At 42.7% G+C, this 22,388-nt stretch overlaps 1 protein-coding gene across 4 annotated transcripts in view; it reads left to right on the top strand.

Annotated features, from left to right (window-relative positions):
* The window catches only part of ttc6 (tetratricopeptide repeat domain 6), a 44,885-nt gene that overhangs the window by 1,872 nt on the left and 20,625 nt on the right, over nt 1-22,388 (top strand). For 3 of the 4 annotated variants that reach the window (XR_006025270.1, XM_042071226.1, XM_042071228.1), the window contains exons 3-17: nt 978-1,049; nt 1,538-1,693; nt 4,545-4,675; nt 8,184-8,363; nt 8,888-9,047; nt 9,696-9,800; nt 10,798-10,905; nt 11,255-11,341; nt 12,201-12,643; nt 14,013-14,475; nt 14,729-14,858; nt 16,329-16,504; nt 17,355-17,491; nt 18,588-18,757; nt 21,265-21,385. Coding sequence is in view for 3 of the 4 variants with exons in the window: in XM_042071226.1 (XP_041927160.1) it covers nt 978-1,049; nt 1,538-1,693; nt 4,545-4,675; nt 8,184-8,363; nt 8,888-9,047; nt 9,696-9,800; nt 10,798-10,905; nt 11,255-11,341; nt 12,201-12,643; nt 14,013-14,475; nt 14,729-14,858; nt 16,329-16,504; nt 17,355-17,491; nt 18,588-18,757; nt 21,265-21,385 (2,639 nt within the window). In the remaining variant the exon portion in view is untranslated. The remainder of the gene's footprint in view (nt 1-977; nt 1,050-1,537; nt 1,694-4,544; nt 4,676-8,183; nt 8,364-8,887; nt 9,048-9,695; nt 9,801-10,797; nt 10,906-11,254; nt 11,342-12,200; nt 12,644-14,012; nt 14,476-14,728; nt 14,859-16,328; nt 16,505-17,354; nt 17,492-18,587; nt 18,758-21,264; nt 21,386-22,388) is intronic. The other variant, XM_042071227.1, reaches the window with a different exon arrangement.

The following is a 22,388-nucleotide window of genomic DNA, read 5'->3' as shown; positions in this document are numbered from 1 at the left end:
TTGTCATAACAAGTTAGGGTTAGGATTAGGGTTAGGTTTGGGGTTAGTGTCATGTCACTCTTATGTCGATACTGTCAAGTAAAGTGTTACCCAATTATGTGACATATTTTCTTTGTCCCTTTGAATACACGTACCATCCCTGCATTTGAACATGACTGATTACCTCAAATTTATTACATGTAGCCTATTCAACTGATGCAATTGAATTCCATGGTGATAAAATTGGCAGTATTACTAAGAACATGCATCGGTAGTTCAGTAATAGGACAATTGTGACCCCACAACATTGGTGGTACAGTAGTTTACTTTCCTGATGTCCAAGCAGATGACATGGGTCCCATTCCTGTTCTTGCCCGGGGGGCATCATGTTATTTAATTCATGATGGTGAGTAACTTACTCAACCTACACTGACTAAACTGAGTCAAGGGTGCACACCGATGGTGATGAGTCCACTGGGCCTACTGAAGCGTGTCCCGCAAGAAGTACCAGCAGCTTGAGGGGTCCGCAGCGGTGCCGGAACGAGTTTTAAAGTCAGGGTGCAAGAGTCAAGAACCTTGAGGGGGATTTGGAGGAATCTCACCAACAAAAATTTTTATAATTCTGGTGGCTAAATCATTTCAGCACCACAATAGGATTCAGGATATTGCACAAAATCGCACCGAGATCTGAATCTAAATGAGGGACTAAAATACAATTTCATGAAAATCCTGTTTTCATAAAAAGTCTGTGTTTTCAGTCGCTCACCTGAAACATGATCACATTTAGTTTTCTGAGCTGGGAACAAACAACTGTAGTTGCAGGTGGAGATTACTGTACATTATTACATTATTGTACAGTTACAGTGTACATTATTGTACAGTTAGCATAAAATGGTCTAAAAGTGCAATATATTGTTCAGCAAAAAAAGTTATCATGACAGTTCTACAATGCTATGTATATTTTGTATATTTATGTAGTGTTCAAAATATAATTACAGGAAGAATCATCAACATATGAAGCAAATGACGTGGGAAAGAGTGACAGACCCACACCTCCTGCAGAGCCATTGGTACGATCTTATCATAATGGTATCATAGGGCCGTCTATATCTGTATGAAAATGGGTGCAGTGTTGTTTCTTTTCACAGGCTCTTATCATAGTCACTTAAGCTGTTCAAACCGGGATGGCTTACAAGTGTCATAAATACCTCCACCGGAGAACAGGACTTTTCTCATGGCCTTGTTAACATTCTAGTGGAGCTGGGACAAAGGGCTTCCAGCTGGGTCTGGAAGGTGTCGCAGCGGAGGGCCTAGCACAGTGACAAATGACTTTATAGTTGGAGTACCTGGTGCGGATGATAGAGCGTCTTGAAATAATTTCTTCGCAGTATTTTCTCATAATTCCTCGCTCGTGCAGTAGCATAGGCTAGAATGATGACATGAAAGATGAAAATAATTTTTCGATGAATACAAAGTTGTTGCGTTGAAAGAATGATGATCATTTTTGACCCAAGTTCATTAGTTAACAAAATTCAGAATGTGTTTATTTCTGTCATAGGGTTCTCATGTGAAGTATAGCCCTAGTTCACCACCAGTGGTGTGTGGGCCAATCCAGAGGAGTCCCACTAGAACCTTCACCTCATCTCACATTGTGCCCATGGGAGTCTTCAAGATGGATGGCATACCTGAGCAGCCTGATTTGAAACTCACAGAGGCAAGTGTTGATGTATTCTTTTGAAGGAAAACAAACCAATAAGATGTTGATACTGTTGTTGTGATTTTACCTGGGAGCTTTACAAGTAGGCCTACTACTCTATGCAGGTGATGCAATCAATTAAACTGAATACCAGGTCAACATTATGTCCTATGACAATTGCTAAGGGAAAGAGGGTAGGTCCTGTCTCTTGGTCATGGTCTATGCTAAAACACCAAATAAAGACATTGATCTAGACGTGAACCTCCATTAGCCTCACAACATCATTTTATTTTTTTATTTGATTTAAACGCTTTTTTAACAGGGACACCGTATATATCCAGGCCAGATTATTATTGCTATATAAATAAAGTTTATTATTATTATTATTATTATTATTATTATTAGTCCTACAAAGTAAAAATAAATAAATAAATAAATAAATAAATAAATAAAGTGGAATAAAAATGGAAAACTAGACATGGAATAAAGACAAAAAAATGGTTACATAGCTGGTTTGCTTTCAACCACTTCTTAAAGCTTGCTTTAAAAGCAGTGAATATAGAACTTTCTGCTAACAGGAATACAATTCCACAGACTGGATGTTTTTACTGAGAAGGCAGGTTGACCTTAATTAGGCTGAGTGCCTAATTAATGATAATTATTAATTATTAATAATGATAATAAAAAAGTAGAAAGAAAGAAAAGGAAACTGTCAAAGGTAAATACAGCATATTTCTGTATACAATTACAGCGATGATAAGTGCAGGATTTCTTGTCTAAAACCTTCTGTGCTTATTTGTATACTTTGTAAATCATTGACATTGTAAATATACAGTATTTGCTTGAGACCAGGTTGTCAAGCAATATGAAAAGTGGGTTAAAATCATTGAGTGGAAATACAGTTTGGCTGCCTCTGTAGTCATCTAATTTTCAATTAACTTAAAGGAATTATCCGGAGTAAAATGCACTTTAGATCAATTTACGGATGATTGGGAGTACATACGTTGAGTTGACATCAAAATCATGTCATTCGGATGTGTTTTGAGAAAGTTCGATTTTACCGTTTTTAGTCAAAACTCGTTAGCCTGGAAGTGACCAGGGCAAGTCATTTCGCCGCTACAAAACGCTATTTTTATACCTCTTCTACAGTTCCAAACAACATTACACTTACGTGGTAGAGGGTCCCTAAAGCCAAACCGAAGTATCCCGAGGTCTTTATGTGGTCGGATAGAGAGTCCAGAATGAATTTCATCAAGCCAGTACCTTTCCGGAAATGTTGCTGCTGCAGCTGGCGTCTTTAGGGGAAAGTCCGTAGGAGTCGATTGCCGAGTGTGGAGTAACACGCTCTGGAAATTCACAATTTCGTCGCCGTTTTTAAAAAAAAAAAAACATAGTCCAGTCCATACAACTTCATTTCAATTTCAAAAGAAATACTGGACTATGTTTTTTTTTTTTTTTTTAAAAACAGCAACGAAATTGTGAATTTCCATGACATGATTTTGATGTCAACTCAACGTATGTACTCCCAATCATCCGTAAATTGATCTAAAGTGCATTTTACTCCGGATAATTCCTTTAAAATGGAGAAGATTTTGTTGAATGATTCTGTTGTTTGTTTTGCCAAGCCTGCTACTTGCAAAGTTACCTCTCCACTGGTGTCACTGTTGTTGATGCTGCCAGAAGTGTGGGAATGTGGTTTGCATAATCTAACTCATAATTTTGACTATCAACCATAGACATCTTTTAGGCACATATTTAAAGGAAGCTTCAGTTTGATTTATAGTATTTATGGAAAGGATTAGCATACTTCTTTATTTCCTTTTTCCATTTTGCTTCTGAAAATAAAAGTTTCCTTTTCAAGATCAGATCATACAGCCTGGTCTGTGAATTGCTCATAAAGATTGTTGATTGTTGTCTGCTGTACTCTGCTGTGTTCTGCAGTATTCTGCTTTCAGATTTTTCTGCTGTTTCTGACTAGCCTTACTAACCAAATATACTGTGCCATGTCCAGTCACTCAAAGAATGCGATAAACACAGTCTGTGGGTGTCCTCAAACCCTTGACAGCTAGGCTTTGTCAATGTGGCCTTTGCCAATAGGTTTCCATTACAGGGACTCAGTGCACTACCCGGGTAAAGGAACATGTACAGGAATCCCTGTTATTCAGCTCTTTCAGCTGATGTAAACATTCTTACTACCTAAAGTATCCACATTGAAGGCTAAAAACATCTGTGCTGGTTTTAAACATCAACATTTTTGCACCAGCTAGCCTATTCTTTTATTATTATTTTACACAAATACTTTTAAAATGGAGTTAACAGAAGTCAATAGACACAACAGGCTACCTATGCTGTTCCAAATTCAAATGTTGCATTTATGTTGGTTTCATTTGTAATTACTTGATAAATGAATATACCATCACAATTCTGATGAATTAAAGCCTATTTTTTAGCTTTAGCTACTTTTTAGCATAGACGTCAGTTTGTTCATGAAGTGTACCTCACTCAACAAGCTAATGTAGCCCGACCTATAATTGATTTAGCCGTAACATCTGCCTTGCTGTGCTTAAAAAATGCGCTTGTTGTCTTCCACTCATGCCTCGTTAACATCTCACACAACTGCAGGAGTTTTTTGGGGCTGCACTGGTTAGTTATTTCTACCCCGTAAAAGTTCTCAAAAATTATCCTTATTGGGCGGTTCATTGAGTTAATGGGGACACACACGAATGACCGAGACCCCATAAACTACCCCCAAGTTCCTGTAGTGGAAACCCCCCAAATGATTAATAACTTTTGCAAATGTATCTTTGTGTGTAAAGTGTGTACATGAAGTGCCTGACCTGTGTGTAACCTGTTTCTGTTGCTGTTAAAGGATGTCAGCATGGATGGATTAGAAGCTAAAGGAGAGACCTTTCCACTGATGAGGAGGCCTCCAAGGGTTCCATTGTTCCCCAGCAACATTCAGGGCCTCGCTCATTTGGCAACCTGGGCTCCAAAAACAGAGTGAGTGAGAATGCATACTGTATCTTTTAAAAGCGTCACGTTCCAGTGTTGGACTGGCTGTTGCCATTTAGATGCAGAAGATCTGTAATCTCTCTCAGAATAGTGTTAGTTTGTATTTGCAAGCATACGTTTAGTTTCATGCACACAGTTTTAAACCTGTCCTACATGTGTTTTAAGATAGATTTCCTTAAAACTGGGTGCATTGATACGGCCCCACGATTATTTGGATACACGTGGTCACAGTCAATACTAAGTGATAGCTCTAAAAACATGCTCTGTAGTATTGGTTATTTCACAATAGTACACTGAATGCACAGGAAGGTTTTGATACATGATGTACCAGGACAATTTGTCTCGTTTACATTATTGTTTGCTTAAGCCCATCCAGTGTACTCGGTGAGTCCTCGGTGAATCACGTTACCTGGACTAAATGCCTCACCTCGTTCAGTGACCCTTTCAACTCGCTATCAGTGGATCTCTCTCTCTGTCTGTCTTTGTCTCTCTCTCTCTTCGTCTCTCTCCCTCTCTCCCTCTTTTCATCTCTCTCTCTCTCTCTCTCTCTCTCTCTTATCTCTAGAGCTGTTTTCAGACATGTCATCCGCAATATATGCGGATCTTTGTCAAACGGATGTCCAACCCTTCGGGTGATTCAGATATGATGCTTACATGCGGACATTATGTGTGAACGACACCGACGCACATGAACAGAACCTCTGTGTGGTTGAACAGGTTGAACGTGGTCGAACACGCACATGAACAGAATCTCCGCATGTTCTTCGCTTCGTTCAGACATGAGCTCTTTAACATAAGGTCCGTCGGAAATACTAGGAGGGGAGTAGTGTAAGAGCCGGCAAAGTTCGGACTTCCAAATGTCCGGTTATGTTGTTCAGATACGGCCCAACCGCTTGACATCCGCAGAACATGCAGACTTACACCTAGGTCTGAAAGCAACTCGTGTCTGTTTCTGTCTGTCTGTCTCTCTCAGTCTGTCTCTTTCTGTATTCAAATTCAGATTCAAAGTTGCTTAATTAGCATGACTGTATGCAAACAGTATTGCCAAAGCTGTTGTTGATAGTAACATACAATAACACATAATAAGACCATTAAAGAAAAGATAAATAAAACAATTAATACATAAAAAGAAGGGGTGGGGGTAAAGGATCTAGAATTAACAGCTGTAAGAAACAAGAGTAAGAATAGGATGGTTGTGTGTGTGTGTGTGTGCGTGTGTGCGTGTCTGTGTGTGAGTATCAGACACAAATTTGTATATCATAGTCCCTCAATTTCAAGATAAAGGCAGCAGAGGGCCCTTTGCCAAGAAGTATGGCCATTTCTCATTGTTGTTACAATCTTTAAAATGTGAGATACCTACTTGAAATTTGGGAAAGAATGTCCGTCTTAGATTTTCATACTTTTCACAGTGTAGAAAAAATTGTATCTCTGTATTTTTCTCTTTGTTATTGCGGTGCTGTTGAGGGATTGCTGATCAGAGGGTGGCCTTGACCACAAAGGCATTCAAGGGGGGATCACACTGAACATTCTAGGAACATTTTAGGCATTCTGACCAATCAAAGCAGTACCATTCTTTATAGGGGTAGGATATTTCTTTCTGTTGTACAGAAATCACTTAGCAATCAGCTTGACTTTTATTTGAATTAATCAAATTATTATGGTCTGAGCATTGTGTTAGGCTTAAGCGCTGCCACTTTGGCATTGTCAGTGTGATCCTTGTCTCAGAGTTTCCGGTAGGCTGTGTGCACTGCAGCACTCTGGACTCTAATCACCGCCCCCTGTCCTCGGCCGCCGTTCAAGAGTCTTGGTGACAGACAACAAGTAATTACCCCCCCCCCCCCCCCAGTCGTCACACTGGGCTCCGTGGGCGGCCGTCGCCCCGTCTGGAGCCAGCACACCCACTCGACTCCTCTCCACTCTTCCTCCTTCTCTTCCCACAGGTCGGATGCTCTCAGCCTGTACAGCTCACCTGTCAATGTGGGCAGATTTACCTCCTGTGACGACGCTGGTTGTCTGTTTACTCTTAACCACACTGACACTCCTTCTCCCACTCATGTCTTACCCCATGTCTTTATCAGGTTGTTTTTTTGCATCTCTTTTTTTTTCTCTTCTCTCTTTTCTCTCTCTCTCTTCTCTCTCTTTTTCTCTCTTCTTTCTCTCTCTCTCTCTCTCTCTTTCTATCTCTCTTTGACTTTGTCTGTCTGTTGTTGCCCCCTCCTGGTTCTCTCTCCCTATCTCTTTTCCTCTGTCTCTCTTCCTTCACTCAAAACAAGTGCTTTTTAATTAGTACCTTTGCTGGGGTCACCAAGAGGCCTCACCAGGACACGGTCGAGGGGCTTTCAGAAGTCCCACCGCCCCACTGCCTGACTCTGGCTAGATGGATAGGGAACAGGGTGGGACTCTGGCGCTCAGCTCGACGGCCGTGGAGGAATGTTCCCCTTTTCAGAGGCGGCGGAGCAGATGACTTTGGGGTGACCTTACAGGTCTGTCGCCAGGCTTTATCTGTGCCCAGAGAGAGGTGATAAATCTGAGGGCTGACAGGCCATGATGAACGAAGAAGTGCCCATAAATCGCCCCTGTCAGACCTGGAGCGTGACGCGGAGGTGCGGAGGTGAGAGAGAATGAGAGAGAGACACCGACATACAGAGTGAGAGAGAGAGAGAGAGAGGGAGACAGAGTGAAAGAGAGAAAGAGACTTTTCCATTTCCAGCCGACTGTCTGCTGCGAGCCCTAGCATATAGCCCACACACAGTGCCAATGTCTGTCATTCTCTTTCTTCCCCTATTTCTCTCTCTCCCTGTCCCTCTCTTTCTCTGTTATTCATCTCATCCCCCCTTTTCTCTCTCTCTCTCTCTCGCCTACCTCTCTCCTCTCCATGCCTGTTATATCTTCTTTTCTTTATTTTTTTGGCTCTGTCTCACCGGTTCAAAGAGCAGTGAGAAGTTATGGCAGAGCGGACCTGAGTAAATAAACCTGCGGCTCTTCTGCCAATCCTCTGAGGGATCCTCTCCTGATACAAAAACACCCCTGACCTCAATCATGCTACTGGTCAACACACATAGATGTCATTTTGCCATTATGAGTCATGTGTTTTCACATGTGCAGTCATACCAAAGCGGTGTTTTTTTCCAAGTCTCCACAACTTATTGTTATAAATCTTATTAAATCTGCAACTATTGTCCTCGAGTCAGTATTTTTTGTTATAATATATATTATTTTGAGGTGTGTTATAACAACATATTACAATGTATTTTTATTTCACATGCAGGGGAAGGCTGAATAAACATTTTACAATATCAAACCCGGCTCATAATCTGAGGTTTAAAGTTATCTTTATAGGTTATGGGCCTCCATTTACAGTTGAGAGAACATGACAGACCGAAGTATATACTGATCCTGATTTATCCTGATGACAATGTTGTCATTTGGGGCGAGAGAGGGCCTGGCAATAGCTGTAAGCAACCTCAGTGTCTTGTACGTTTGTGTCTTGTCACAGCACGGAGGAGTATAAGACAATCCACCACCTGTGCACCACTCCAGCCAGCCAGGTCCTGCCTGTGGAACTGCAGCTGGTGTCCAGGGTCTGTCACACGTCCAGCCAGCTCAACGCAATACCTCAGACTCTCCAGCAGAGGGCAGCACTGAAACATAGCTCAGAGCAGCTGGACGCGCACAGGTATAAACAAACCTGTATACATTTGTAGTGAAATATAAATATAAAGGCCTGCCTCAAATAAACACTAGGATAATTAAATGCATAAAAAAACAATGAGCTAAAATACTTTTCTATTTTCTATTTCTTCCTTCTATCTAAAAAAATGTAATAACACACTGGTTTGGAATTGGCCTGTTGTTTTTTTGGCTAAGGACTGCACGTTGGCTTAAAATTAAAATAAAACGTTTTCTCTGAGGGAAATGATCCTGCTGAGGAAAGGCGAAGAATGTGCAACTGGAACAGGCTACTTAAGTTTTAATGCTTTTATCCAGTGTGTTTTCTTGTCTTTTGTTGGGGACACTGTTAATAACTCATAATGACCGAAGTTGTCAGTTCAGTGAGGTAAAAGCCGGCCTCTTATAATCGCAGAGCTCTGGTAAATATAAGTACTTAAAGCAAATTGTATGTTTTATGGTAAATAGTAAATCAAGGTGTCTAGGTTGAATATTCTTGTTGAGTAACTGGGGTGTTGATGTTTACTTTAGGATTGTGAGTCAAGGTATTCCACTAGAGGCCCTCCTTGACACAGAGCAGGAGGACTGTGTGTCTCACCTGGATCCTGAGAACTCCCTGGCTCTGTCGGACTGGAAACGCATCGCTGAATATTACGTGGAGAGACCCCGCATCCTGATGCACGGACATGCTGTAAGAATACTAACACACTGACACGGACAGGCATGGTCATGCTCGAGGTCACTCTCTCTGTCTCTGTCTTTCTCACTCTCCTTGAGATGCAAACTCTCACCACCAGATGAATCCCTTCTCTCACTCATGCACAGACTTATACACACACAGACACACACACACACACACACACACACACACACACACACACACACACACAGGTACACAGACACACACGCATGCCCGTATACACACACACACACATACACAAACACATTCACACATCTAACTCATGCACAGACTTAGACACACACACACACACACACAGGTACACACACACACACGCACACACGCATGCCCGTATACACACACACACACATACACAAACACATTCACACATATACACACACACAGAGACACACAAGACAGGCATTAGGCTAATGTTCCACAATCCTCTATCCTGTTAATAAAGAAATGAACACTAGATGGCAGCAAAACACACACAATTTATCCTCGTAACTGTTGGTGCTCTGTGAAGGAACAATCTGAATGCATTACAGAACGATTTTTATCCATTTCCTCATGCTTTATCAGGAGTGCAACCAGGCTTTTGCCTGAGGGAACATGTCCTCCACCACAGGTTCAACCCATTTATGTCTCCTTTCTCAGACTCCAATGTGCGAACGTGAAATGAAAATGTTCTGGAGTCCGGCTCCACCCAAGTTCGGCTGTGCACCCATCTTCCTGAAGGACAAGCTCTTCCCCAAGTACCAGGTAGTGTAGTAACCCATAGTGACTGACTAGACCCACGATGCACTGCTCCACCCCACTCGGAACAGATGGATGCATGCTCAACCACCCCCATCACCACTCTCATCACCATCAAGCCACACGCACACACACACACACACACACACACACACACACACACACACACACACACACACACACACACACACACACACACAGGCATGCACACACTCACTCACTCACATCCACATACATACACACATTGACAGACACACACACACACACACAGACGTACATACACACACACACACAAACATTGTTTCTTGGGATGGCTGACAGAAGCACTGGCAGCCGAATGCAAAGCCATCTACGTCCATCTGTGCTCTGCTGTTTCGGTCAGCAGGCATGGTGGGCTCTTGTCTATAATTTCACAGTAGGGTCTAGTGTTGTCAGCAGAAAGAGCAACTCCATATGCAATGACACTGTTGTTTCTAAAAGAGGTAGTAATAGGTGAGGAACTGTTAAAAGGAAGTGTCATGGTGTTTTATACCTTTCTGTTCAGGTAGATCAGCGATGAGAGTGTGTGTTTTCTAGTGCTGATCAGGCTTGGCTCACGGACCTGGCTGAGTTAAGCCCCGTGGCCCTCTCTAATGAGTGATTGCAGGGAGTAATTGAACGCCAACTGCAGCATAGACACGTGCTTTGCAAATGCTAGTAATTTATGCCTTATCACAGGCAGTAGTTTTATTTTGTTGTATGTTATTATGTTATCAAATAATTTTGATTTGGCAATTTTTGCTTTTTAAGTGTGTGTATGCGTGTGTACGTATGTGTGTGTGTGTGTATGTGTGTGTGTGTGTGTGTGTGTGTGCACGCATTAGCCAGTTAATTCAAGCATGTCAAACACCAATTACAGAACAGCATTTAAACTAGAGCTCTCTATCTGTGTGTGTGTGTGTATGTTTGTGTGTGTGTGTGTGTGTGTGTGTGTGTGTGTGTGTTTGTGTGTGCTTGCTCTCAGGCAGCTAGGTCAGGACTCTATGGTGATGAGTTTCTGTGTGAGCTGGAGGATTTGGCAGAGGCCCCTTCTGGCTCCCTCCACGCTGTGGAGCAGCACGGCACCTCTGTGGTCAGTTCTCCACCTAAAGTCCAGCTAAACCATCCACAGTCACACACTGAAAATACAAGTCACCTGTAACCTTGTTTCCTGGCATCCAAAATTGAACCGAATGTCTTCATAAATTGCACAAATAGGCCTATAACAGACAAGCAGGCTTTATAAGAACAAAATGTTTTTTGATTAGATCATCTAGTACAGTGGACAACGATATTTGTTTGCAGTGTGTTATGAAATGCCATAATCAGACATAAGGCATAAAGACATAATACTTGGCTTGTAAAAGAATGTTTGCTAGAATGTTGTGTACACTTACTTACACCCTCCCTTATTTAACACACACACACACACACACACACAGGAAAATGTGCTGTGCCAGAAATCAAACTCAATGGTGGAACTAAGGGCAGATGAATCAACACAACCAGAGGGGTCTACTACAGCTCAGGTCAGTGCCCTGCAAGAGCGCAAGATTTTAACGGCACCGTTTACTCAGTTTTCTCAGTCAATCAGATATCGAAGCTGAAAAATGTCCGTCAGATATCCCTGCATCTGTTCCACATGGTCCTGGACTCTCCTTGCCCTCATCCCAAAAAAAAACAAGATTGTTTTTTGACAGCCGAGTTGAGCATGTGTCTGCTGCCTTCTAATTGCATTCGCAGTCGCTCATCTTCCTTTGTTGTGGTTGCATAACTGAGCTATTACTCTGTTGTTGTTTTGACTGCATTAACCTTTGTGACACATTTCATACTCACTTCAGCCCATTTTCCATTAGGCTTAAACAGATTAATTGACTAATCTTCTTTTGTCAGTCAGATCACTAATTTGCTTTTAAATTGCCTTTGCACTTTAAAAGTGTTAAGAGAGGGGAAAGAGAGGGGAAAATAGAGTTGAAATATCTCTCTTGTTAACAGTTGCTTTATTTCTGTGATATCCTGTGGTGAAAATAACATTGACTAGGATATTTTTTTATTTTTCTTATTTCGATGCATTTTCTGGTCACCAAATGTAATATATTATCTAATAATTAAGGAAAGTCATGAAGTCTACCGTAATTTGTCGACCTTAGAGTACATCTCAACAAACCAAAAATGGCTAACTCACACTTAGCATGTATCTTGTTTCTACTCAGTTCATCCATGCTTGTTTTGTCTTGGTTATCTTTATTTTTTATTAAATGCAGCTCTCCTATTGCACGTTAGCTTGAATGTTCCTGACTTTGAAGTTGTTTTGGATAAACGTGTCAGCGAAGTGAATCCATGTCAGTGTAAATGGAATGCTTTTTTGTTTGCTGTCCCTGGGGCCAGTTACAGCGCCCACGCTCAGCCCCACTCCTGAGCACCGGCACTGAGGACCCAGCAGGCCTCAGGATCAGGGCCGACTTCAGCCCCATCACTGCCGAGCTGGAGGGGATGCGGCAGCACAGACAGCCTCAGGCCACCAGGGAAACCCAGCAGCAGCAACAGCAGCAGCTGCAGCAGCAGCAGCAAGCCAGAGATCCTCCTCCAGCCCAGGCCCAGGCCCAGGCCCAGCAAGCGGAGGCCTCTCAGAGGTCCGACAAGAAGGCGGAGGAGACACTTGGGTCAGCCCCTCACCTGGTCCAGGCCCAAAACCACCACCTCGGTGCACGGGGCAGGGTGCTGCTGGACGCCAGGCGCGGCAAGGCGAGCAAGGCAGGGAGGAAGCTGAGGCCCGCCAAGCTGGCAGAGGTCCTGAGCGAGCTGAAGGAGAAGCCTCGTACGCTGCTTAGGTGAGAGTGGCGCTGCTGCTACACAGGCCATGTCAGCCAAGTTCACGTTTATTAGAACACATTACCTTACACAGTGGTCGTTCAATGTGCTTCACATTTTATACATAAGAGACTTAATAACTTTAATAGTTTTAAAATCAAGGCCAACGATGTGGATTATACAACACAAACACATTTTTCTCGAATACAATGTGAAACAAGCACTGATACCTGAAAAACAGCAGTTTGATGTTCACTGTTATGCTGTTGCAGCTTCTCCTGTAATGAGCAGCAAGAAATATTATAAATTATTAATAATTAAATGAGTGAGGTGAACATTCATTAGAGATACAGCCAGAGAAAAACATTAAGGTCTGGAAGGCAGGCTTGAAAATGCAATCCTGATCAAATCTAATTGCTTTATGACACTGGTAAACAGCACTCTCCGCTAATAACAAGCATTACCGCCAATTACCTCACCTTGGAACAAAATGCAGGGTGAAACTAGGCCACTGAGAGTACCGGGGGAAAAGAACACAGTCTATTTAAGGTTCTGAAAAAGAAACAGCCTTAGAAATGGGCAAAGATAGTCCTCAAGGCAGCTCAAAAAATCTGTTCTTCGTTGTGTTTCCAACTCTCCTGGGAAACCGAGACGTGTTTATTAGTCATTAGATTGCCGACACAAGTGCTTTAAGCAAGCTGGCTGCTGGCTGATGGCTGCATCTGTTCTCCTGTCAGTTTGACCATTTGGCACATTTTGTAACAATCTCTGTTCTATAAATAAACAGCACGGTCGTCATTAGTCTCTCTCTCCCTCAGTGTGCTGCCTCCAACCACCCAGATTCTCATCTGTGATAGCATTGTGTTGCGTTTAAACATGCTCGGGCATAATGCTTATTTCTGTCTTTCCAAATGTTATAAATTGAGAATATAGATTTGTAGTCATAGTTATTTGCACATTCTAAGTTTAAAGTAAAATTTACATTTGACTGGTACTGGTAAAGCAGATGCTTTTCATCCAAAGCAGCGCAGACTTGCAACGGCTGGTTCGGGACTCAAACTTGGATTGACCGATTCTATTGTAGAGAATGTCGCAAAGCCACATTCTGCATTAGTGGCTCTTTTCCAAGGAGTATTTGTGTTTGGTTTTTACATTAACACATATTCATTTAGGTCCATAGGTGTCCCTGTGCACAAGCCTGTAGTGATACAGGTGCAGGTGAGGCAGGTACGTATAATCCAAAAATTGAAAAATCTAAATCACCGCACACTGATCACTATTAACGTTGTTTTAGTGTGCAGTGATTTTGATTTTTCATTTTTTGGAACATATTCATTTAGCTTAGTTTGTAAAGGTGATGTGTTCTCTCTCTGTGTGTTTGTTAAACAGGAGTGAGTCTGTTGGCCACCTGCCCCAGAGGGGTTTGTGCCGCGGGCAGTCGGGCAGCCTCCTGCGCTGGCCTAGCCTGCCGACCCAGCTGGACTTCCAGAGCTTCGCCAGCGAGCGCGGGGGCATCGCACCAGAGGTGGCGGCGCGCGAGTGGGTGCGGGACATCTGGGATGCCTGGTTCGACGAGCTCTTCCCGCCGCTGGCGGAGAGCGACAAGCACGGCGCAGCCATCGGCGGTGATCAGACGGAGAGCCCTGAGGAAGAGACCCGGGAGCTGGAGAAGGAGGACCTGTCGCTGAAGCTGGCCGACAGGGACGCTGTGGCCGACCTGCAGGCCAAAGTGGAGGCCCTGAGTCAGGCCATGGCCCAGCAGACGGCCGCCAGTGCCTTCGACATGTGCCGCCGTGGGGCGTTGTATAAGAAGCTTGGCCTCCTTAACCAGGCCTTGGAGGATCTGGACCAGGTGAACTCAGCTGCCCCCTGTCCTCAATTGTTCCTGCATTATAATTAAATGTGATAATGACTTTATAAAAAATGAAACTGAATTTTCTAAAAATAACTAAAAATGTCACATTCTGGAGACCTCTTAGATGCTCAGGCCAGAGGGGCTTATCAGTTGAGAGCCAGGCATAGCAGAGGGCTTTGGTCTGTTTTTGTTAAACCACTTGTCTGTGCTGTTTTAAGGCTGGACATGCCATTGTTTGTCTCTGTGAAAGGCCATATCCCTGGAGCCGGGCTTGCTGAATGCTTACTGGCACAGACACAGCATTTATCTGCTCAGAAATGACCACAGCAGTGCCCTGCAGGACCTCAACTTTATCATCAAGCACAATAAGAAGCACGCTGGTAGGTCAATGGACAGATGTGTGTGTGTGTGTGTGTACACGGATGAGAATGTTTCAGATAATAAATGTTCAATACACAATTACTGTGACTTGAGGGTGTATTGAAAAATGAAAAAAGCAATTTTCTGAATCATGATTGTTATTAGGTTACACACAGGCTTCAATAATTCAGTTCCTCATATGATTGTGTTCCTACAGTTTGCACATTATTAGAATCTGCTGTAGGTGGTTATAAAAATCACAAACTTTTGAAAGCTTGATACCACTTGGGTGAAACTGATCGAGGGTTGGCGGTGGGGTACAGGCATCAGTCGCAGGGTCAGTGCCTCGTGTCCCTCTGGCGTGACTATCAGTTCATAGCATTGGTCTCAGACTACACGTTATTTCCCCAACCTCTCCGATTGGTCTCCCTATGTCGAGGTTAGTTCAGCCTCAGCTCTATTGGTGGTGCTTGTTTCTGTTTGCACTGAAGACCTTATGGGACCCCATTTTGAAAAATTCCTTAATGTGTGACCTGTTTTTCATGGAATTTGGGGATTTGGCTTTTTTGTGCAGTAGATTTTACTGTTATGAAGGGTGTTAATCAGCTATAAAAATGTTTCGGTTGGAATAATTAATTCTGAATCATGTCACATATGCTGATTGATTTGCTTGTATTGATTTGTGGTATAGACCCTGCAGATACTATGTTAATTTGTTTGTGTTGGTTTGTGGTAGAGACTCTGCACATGCTGTGTTGATGTGTTTGTGTTGGTTTGTGGTAGAGACTACAGATGCTGTGTTGATGTGTTTGTGTTGGTTTGTGGTAGAGACTCTGCAGATGCTGTGTTGATGTGTTTGTGTTGGCTTGTGGTAAAGACTGCAGATGCTGTGTTTTCTTGCTCACTGGCGGAATGCATTAGTAAGGCCTGTCCCTCAGGCACTCACTGGGAGAGTTTGGGTGTTATATTAGGACATACTGCAGCTTCTTCTCCTTGTTGCTTCTGTTATGCTGTTTTTTTACTTTTAAGGGTAATAACAGTCCGGGTTAAGGAATACAAACCTAAGACAATATGCAAGTATGGCACACACAAGGAAAGCCACAAAAAAAACAAAAAACAATTTTGTTTAAGAAAATTGAAAAGATGTTCCAACCCAATAATGTCAACTGACATTCATTCACACAGTAATACATATGTTTATTTCCAAGGTAATCTATAAAAGGTAACTGTGATTTTAAAGTTGTTGCAAACAAACCGACCCCTTCATCTTAAGACTCCCTGATGCACCCTCAGGTGCTCTTCCTGTTCATTTTTTATTATTCACTGTTTATTTTGTGACCTTCGTGCTAACCCTAGGAAGTTGTTGTATTGTGTGACGTGTCCGATATCTGTTGTTAACAACACTTTATTAATAAGTTTAATTAAATTACGAGTTATTTGGTTCAACCTGAAGTCATCAGTGCTAATCACTTGTGTTTTTGATGATCCAGATGCCTTTCAGTCCAGGGCTGAAATCTTCAGTGCCACTGGGCAGCACTTTCTGGCCATCATCAACTACACCCATGCCATCAGATGCAGGCCAGGAGATGATGAGATGTACTTCAGGAGGGCCCAGATGTACATGCAGACTGACGAGATAGTGCTGGCCATGGAAGACTATGTTAAAGTACATCGTCACATACACACACAAACTCATACAGAGATAAACACACACACACACACCAGTGATGGAAATTAGCCACCCGCCCCCCGCCAAATGCGGGTAGTTTTGTGCGCTGACGGGTGAATTTGGTCAACTTACCAGCCACTGTGAGATTTTGGAATCCACCAGCCACAGTGGCAGGTGGGAAAAATACTTAATTTCCATCCCTGACACACACACACAAACACACACACACACACACACACACACACACACACACACACACACACACACACATACGAACTCATACAGAGATAAACACAAACACACACACACACACACACACACATACAAACTCATACAGAGATAAACACAAACACACACACACACACACACACACATACAAACTCATACAGAGATAAACACAAACACACACACACACTCTCACAGACCTACACACACGGACACACACACAGTCAATGCACTGACACACACACACACACACACACACACACACACACACACACACACACACACACACACACACACACACAGACCTGCACACAGAGAAATCACAGACAAGACATGTACTTCATACAAGCTTAATCCATGAAGTAAGTCTGTGCTTTTTCGCAGTACAATTTTGGTGACTTAAATCTAAATTGAAATGCACTCATGATGTTTGTGGTTGTTGATGCATGATGGAATGTCTTGGAAGAGTGCTTTTTTGAGAGCTACAGTACAGTTGACAGTTCTATTTGTGCCGAGCACTATCTAGTCTCCCCTCATGCCTCATTTCACCCTATTTTGAAAATACTTTTTCACAAGTGCTTTTTAAAATATATATAGCCATTTGCATTTTGTAAACTTGCAGACGCACATCATGAACCCCAAAAGGACAGACGCCCTGATGATCCACGGGCAGCACTACTTCCGGAACTCCAACTTGCTGGTGGCGCTCACGGACTTTACCTCGGTGCTGCGGCAGGAGCCGGGGAATGCTAAGGCCAGGTAGGCCACCAGTACATGGCGCTGACCGCACTTGAGGGTCAGGTCCGGGCTACACTAAGGCGGGGATCACATTAGCCAGTGGCAAGCGGCAGGTTTCCTATTGTTCTCTATGGTTCGGCAGCAGAACGGTGACAACGCTGGCGTAACGCTAGCGTTGAGCAAACTGAGCGTTGAACTTGCTTGATTGACAAACCGTTTGTGTTGCTTAGGAACGAGACAAAACTTATTATGGTCTGAGCGTTGCGTTACGTTTGTCGCTGCTGCTTGCTGCTGGCTAATGTGATCCCCGCCTAAAAGCTGAACGTTGGCGGAGCATTTTGTTGCAACAGTTAGCTTCCACTATAATCAGTGGAACTGGCTACACTAGATGTGAAATCAGCGTGTATGTGCCATGGATACAGAGCATGGAAAAAACCTTCTCTATTTTTTGTGTGACACAATCAATCCGCTTCAGTTGCACTTTTAGTGTAGCCTGGCCATCATTTTGTAGATGACTACCCAGTGCTTAGAGCTGAATGATGGTTGACCTTGACCTCAAACCACTCAATCCCTGTCCCCGACACACTGTCCCAAAGACTACTGAAACTTTTAACCATTTTTTTTTCTGTTCAAGAAAGCTTATCGCTGTTTCCTATCGATGAAATGTAAAAAACATATTGGTGAAATGTAAAAAACAAACCACACATGTTCACCACATCATCAAACACATAATGAGTCAAGTCTTTACAGCGGGTTGTTATGACTCTGTTCTGATGTCGAGAGCAGTCAGGAGGAGGTATAACATAACAATTTCAACCAATGGTGTCATCTGGCCCACTGGCCTTGTCCTGAGGCTTCATCAGTGTGGCAGAGAGGTAGAACTTACATACACAAACACAAACACACTACAGCCATAACACAGATTTAAAAGTTGTGATCTCCACAAGGTCTCTCCTTCTCTTTCTTTCTCTCTCTCTCTCTCTCTCACTCACACACACACACACACACACTCACACAAACACACGCACCTATGTTCTGGCCGCATCATGGCCACATCTCATAACCTCTAGCAAGCACTCTTTTGTCACTGTCTCACCCAGTCCCCTTTGTACAACAGGACCTGCCGGGGCCAGATTTATGCCAAGCTGGGTCAATTTTACAATGCCGTGGAGGACTTCTCCCTGGCCGTCCACCTGAACCCCAACGACTGGCTGGCCTTCTACCACCGCGGCTGCCTGCTGCGCAAGAGACAGCCCGAGACAGCTCTCAGAGATCTGAGCACATCTGGTACAGAAATATCCTACCCTGGCCTTAATACAGCTCTATCACTCAGCAAGAGAGTGATCGAGGCTTCAGGAATGACACCACAATCATATTCAATGCGGCATCACAGAGGAGTCACTGTTAGGATGTTATTATGGTATGCTGAGAGCATATATGTTAGTGAGGCGTCTATACAGTCTCTCTTGAGTTCATGTGTTATAAATAACAAAAACCTCTTCTGCAAAAAGTGGATGAGTAGGATTAGAACATATGGGATCGATACGTTGACGTCTTCTTGTGGCTTATGCCTGCTGTGGCATGTTGCAAGTTATCTGTGTTTGTGGGACATGCCTTATAGCTTGTCTCATTGCCTTGCCCACGTGCCTTTATGTGGTTGGAGGCTATCTCTGCAAAGAAATTGGAATAGAGATGGAGGTGGTGGAAATGATATGTCATGAAGAGCAACCTTCCTTTTGTGTTGTCCTAGATGTGAGGTAGATTGATGAGTTACATCCCAGGATGTAATATATTTGCATCACTTTTGCATTTGTAGCATGATAGTCTGTTTAGAGTAAATTAAAATTAAAACCTCATATTTTAAGGAGAATGAACAGTATATATTTTTTCAAATTCATGAGGATCTAGAGGCTTGACAATTCATATCCCTTTGTCATTGTCAGGTATTATAAAAAGGTAAACTAAAAATGAAACAAAAGAAATATTTTTTCACTGATTGAAGGCTACAGTACTTCGAGGTTTTGTATTTTGTATGAAAAGGACAACTAGTGTTTGTCACAAGATGGACTAGACCTCTGCAGTTTCATCAGAGCATCAGCATTATTGTGTCATTAGCTGTTAGGAGTCTCTGTTGTAACCTTTTACCAAGGGATTTGCTTATTGCTATTGTGAGAGTGAGTCCTTATTATGTCTGTATTAGAAGAACAAATGGCTGTTCTGGTCTTGGATGAGTGGGTCCAGGTGTAGCATTTTCACAGGCGTGCAGCCGCTATGGGTGCACACTGTCAAATACATCTACTCCTTTTCATTTACTCACAAATTACAATAAATGCATACAGGCAGAAACAAACAATATGGATTATACACAGAACCACATCACCATGGCCATGAATAGAAATTCATGAATATGGAGGGGATGCACTGACATAAATACAGCAAATATGCACACACAAACACACACACACACACACACCCACACACACACACACACACACACACACACACAGAAACACACACACCACATTTCTCACAGAAGGGATTCAAATATTTCTCAAGGTGAAAAACAGCTTTGACATCCATGGGTACAGAGAGCATCACCTATACGGCACACAAGAAGACCTATAACAACTAATGTAGAGCAGAATTCTGCCAGCTGCTGTTTGCTTGCCCCAGACTGCCAAAAAACATTATTAGCAACATACAACATACTGTACATGCATACATGCATAGCCGCGATCACTGATCATTGTAAGTATGGGCTAATACACACACACACACACACACACACACACACACACACACACACGCCATAAGAGTCACGAAGCTAATTTCAATCTCCCCATCATCTAAGCAAAAAAGTTTCATTGGCCCGAGCTGAGATTATCGTCATTTGTATGCCCCACCACAAGTCCCCTCAGCATCACTACCAATTCCACTTCACCTTCAGGCTTCTCGTTCATCCATCTCTGCTCACGAAAAGCACCGTGTCACTCAAAGCCTTTCATACAGCTTCTGCTTGATGCATAAAAGTGATCATCAAAGAGGATTTTTGTTATCATGATTGCTTGAAGTGAGTGTTTGGAGTAATGCCCGGCCCTTTTCTTTGATCTATTTAACTTGGTGTATCCATAGGGCCACATCAGAGTCACTCAGTGCGTATTCATTCTACCTTTAGATTTTTCCAGAAGCCCCTTAATAATCCCACAGTAGTGCTTATTTGCCATGCACTGAAAGTTTGAATTGAGGTACAAGTAGACCTGCTGAAGTGATCTAAAATGAAAAGAAATGTTTTCATGGAAACATTGAAATTTACTGGTAGCGTTAGTCCAGCCCAGACAGACTGTAAGAGTAAAATCTCTAATCAAATAATCCTCCTAAAAATCTTACCATGTACAAATCTCATTTACAGAAAACACATGTTTGAATTAAAACAATAAGAGATCAGTCTAATGCCTAAGTCCATTTGATTTTCTTTATGAAAATCTTTATTGAAGTTTTTTTTTTTTTATTATTATTATTTTGAGTGCACACTTTAACATTGTTTAACAGCAACACAGTCACAAAAGCAATTCTTCAGGAACTCCTAAATGATAACGGCTGCATTCGGCTTCCTGTAGTAACAGATGCAAATACTTTCAAATGGCTGGCCAGTGACCACGTGTGAGGTTAACAAAGAGTTGAAGGGTAAAACATAAAGAACGTGTCACATCCATCCATGATTTATTGTATGATTTACAGTGTTCCCTCTCACCCCAACGTACAGGAGATGCTGATCAGTTGTGTTTGTGTCGCAGTGCTGATCAATGATGGCCAGGAGAACTTCAGCGCCCTCCTGCACCGAGGCCTGGTCTACTGTGACCTCAAGCTGTGGAAGCAGGCACTGGCTGACTTTGAAGCTGTGGTCAAACTGGACAGGTGATGCCGCACACCTTACCTAGCCCTCTCACACCCCCATCACCCCATCTCTCCCCTGCTTTGAGAGTGGAGCCTCTCAGCCCTCTGTCAAAGTGGTGTTTGAAGTTTGTTCCAAATAACCGGCCCAAAAAGTAGCATGAGAAATCTTATGAATTATCCACAAAGCAGCTTGATATATGGCTCACATTTAGTTAGTGCTGTGTCAAACAAATCAGAAACTCAGAGATAAAGCACTCCAATGCATCCAATAATTTTGTTTTTGTATGCCTCTGGCAGAGTGCTTGGGTTGCTATGCTTGACTTAATGTTAGATAGGAAGCATAGTTAGGAAGCAAGCATGCAAACACAATGAAGGTGTCCTGCCAATTGATTTCCTCAAAATGTTTTGGTAACACATTTTGTTAGTGTCCCACGCAAGAATAACAATGTAATCAAAGGGATAACACGTCATCTACTCTGTTTTCAACACATTTGACCATTACATAATGACCTTCCCTGGCAAAAGTTAATTACTCTACCTGTCAACACAATACACTTAAAGGGACACCAGGCAAGCCTGATGCTTTTTCTCTACGAAACTCCCCCTCGCTCGGTCTGAAGCTCTTTTCCTTTTCTTTGCGTCTTCCGTCAAGGGTTTTCGCTGCTTCTTCGCCGGCTCTGCCATTATACACACGTTTGCAACAATCTCCAGCATTTCGTTAGCCTGCCTCTGTGCTGTAAACTGATCCTGCTTCGGTCGGCGGGTAGGATACACCGAACTTGCAAGTGAGATATTCTTCCTACAGGCAGTTGGGGCGGGCAAGAGAGCCATCATTCGCCCCGTAATCAGTCATTTAACCATATACCGACTTACGAAGATGATTAATTAACACGAAAACGTTGCCTGGTGTCCCTTTAATAGGAATAGAGTACACTCATTCATGATATGGACATGTACAGTATATATCATTTTTGTTTTTTGTTTATTGGTAGTTTTTTCTGTACCTAATCATCTCTGAATGCTT

This window comes from Alosa sapidissima, chromosome 19, assembly GCF_018492685.1.
Source record: "Alosa sapidissima isolate fAloSap1 chromosome 19, fAloSap1.pri, whole genome shotgun sequence".
Taxonomy (NCBI): domain Eukaryota; kingdom Metazoa; phylum Chordata; class Actinopteri; order Clupeiformes; family Clupeidae; genus Alosa; species Alosa sapidissima.
The sequence above is the reverse complement of the archived record's forward strand: the minus strand, read 5'-3'. Positions and strand labels throughout refer to the sequence as shown.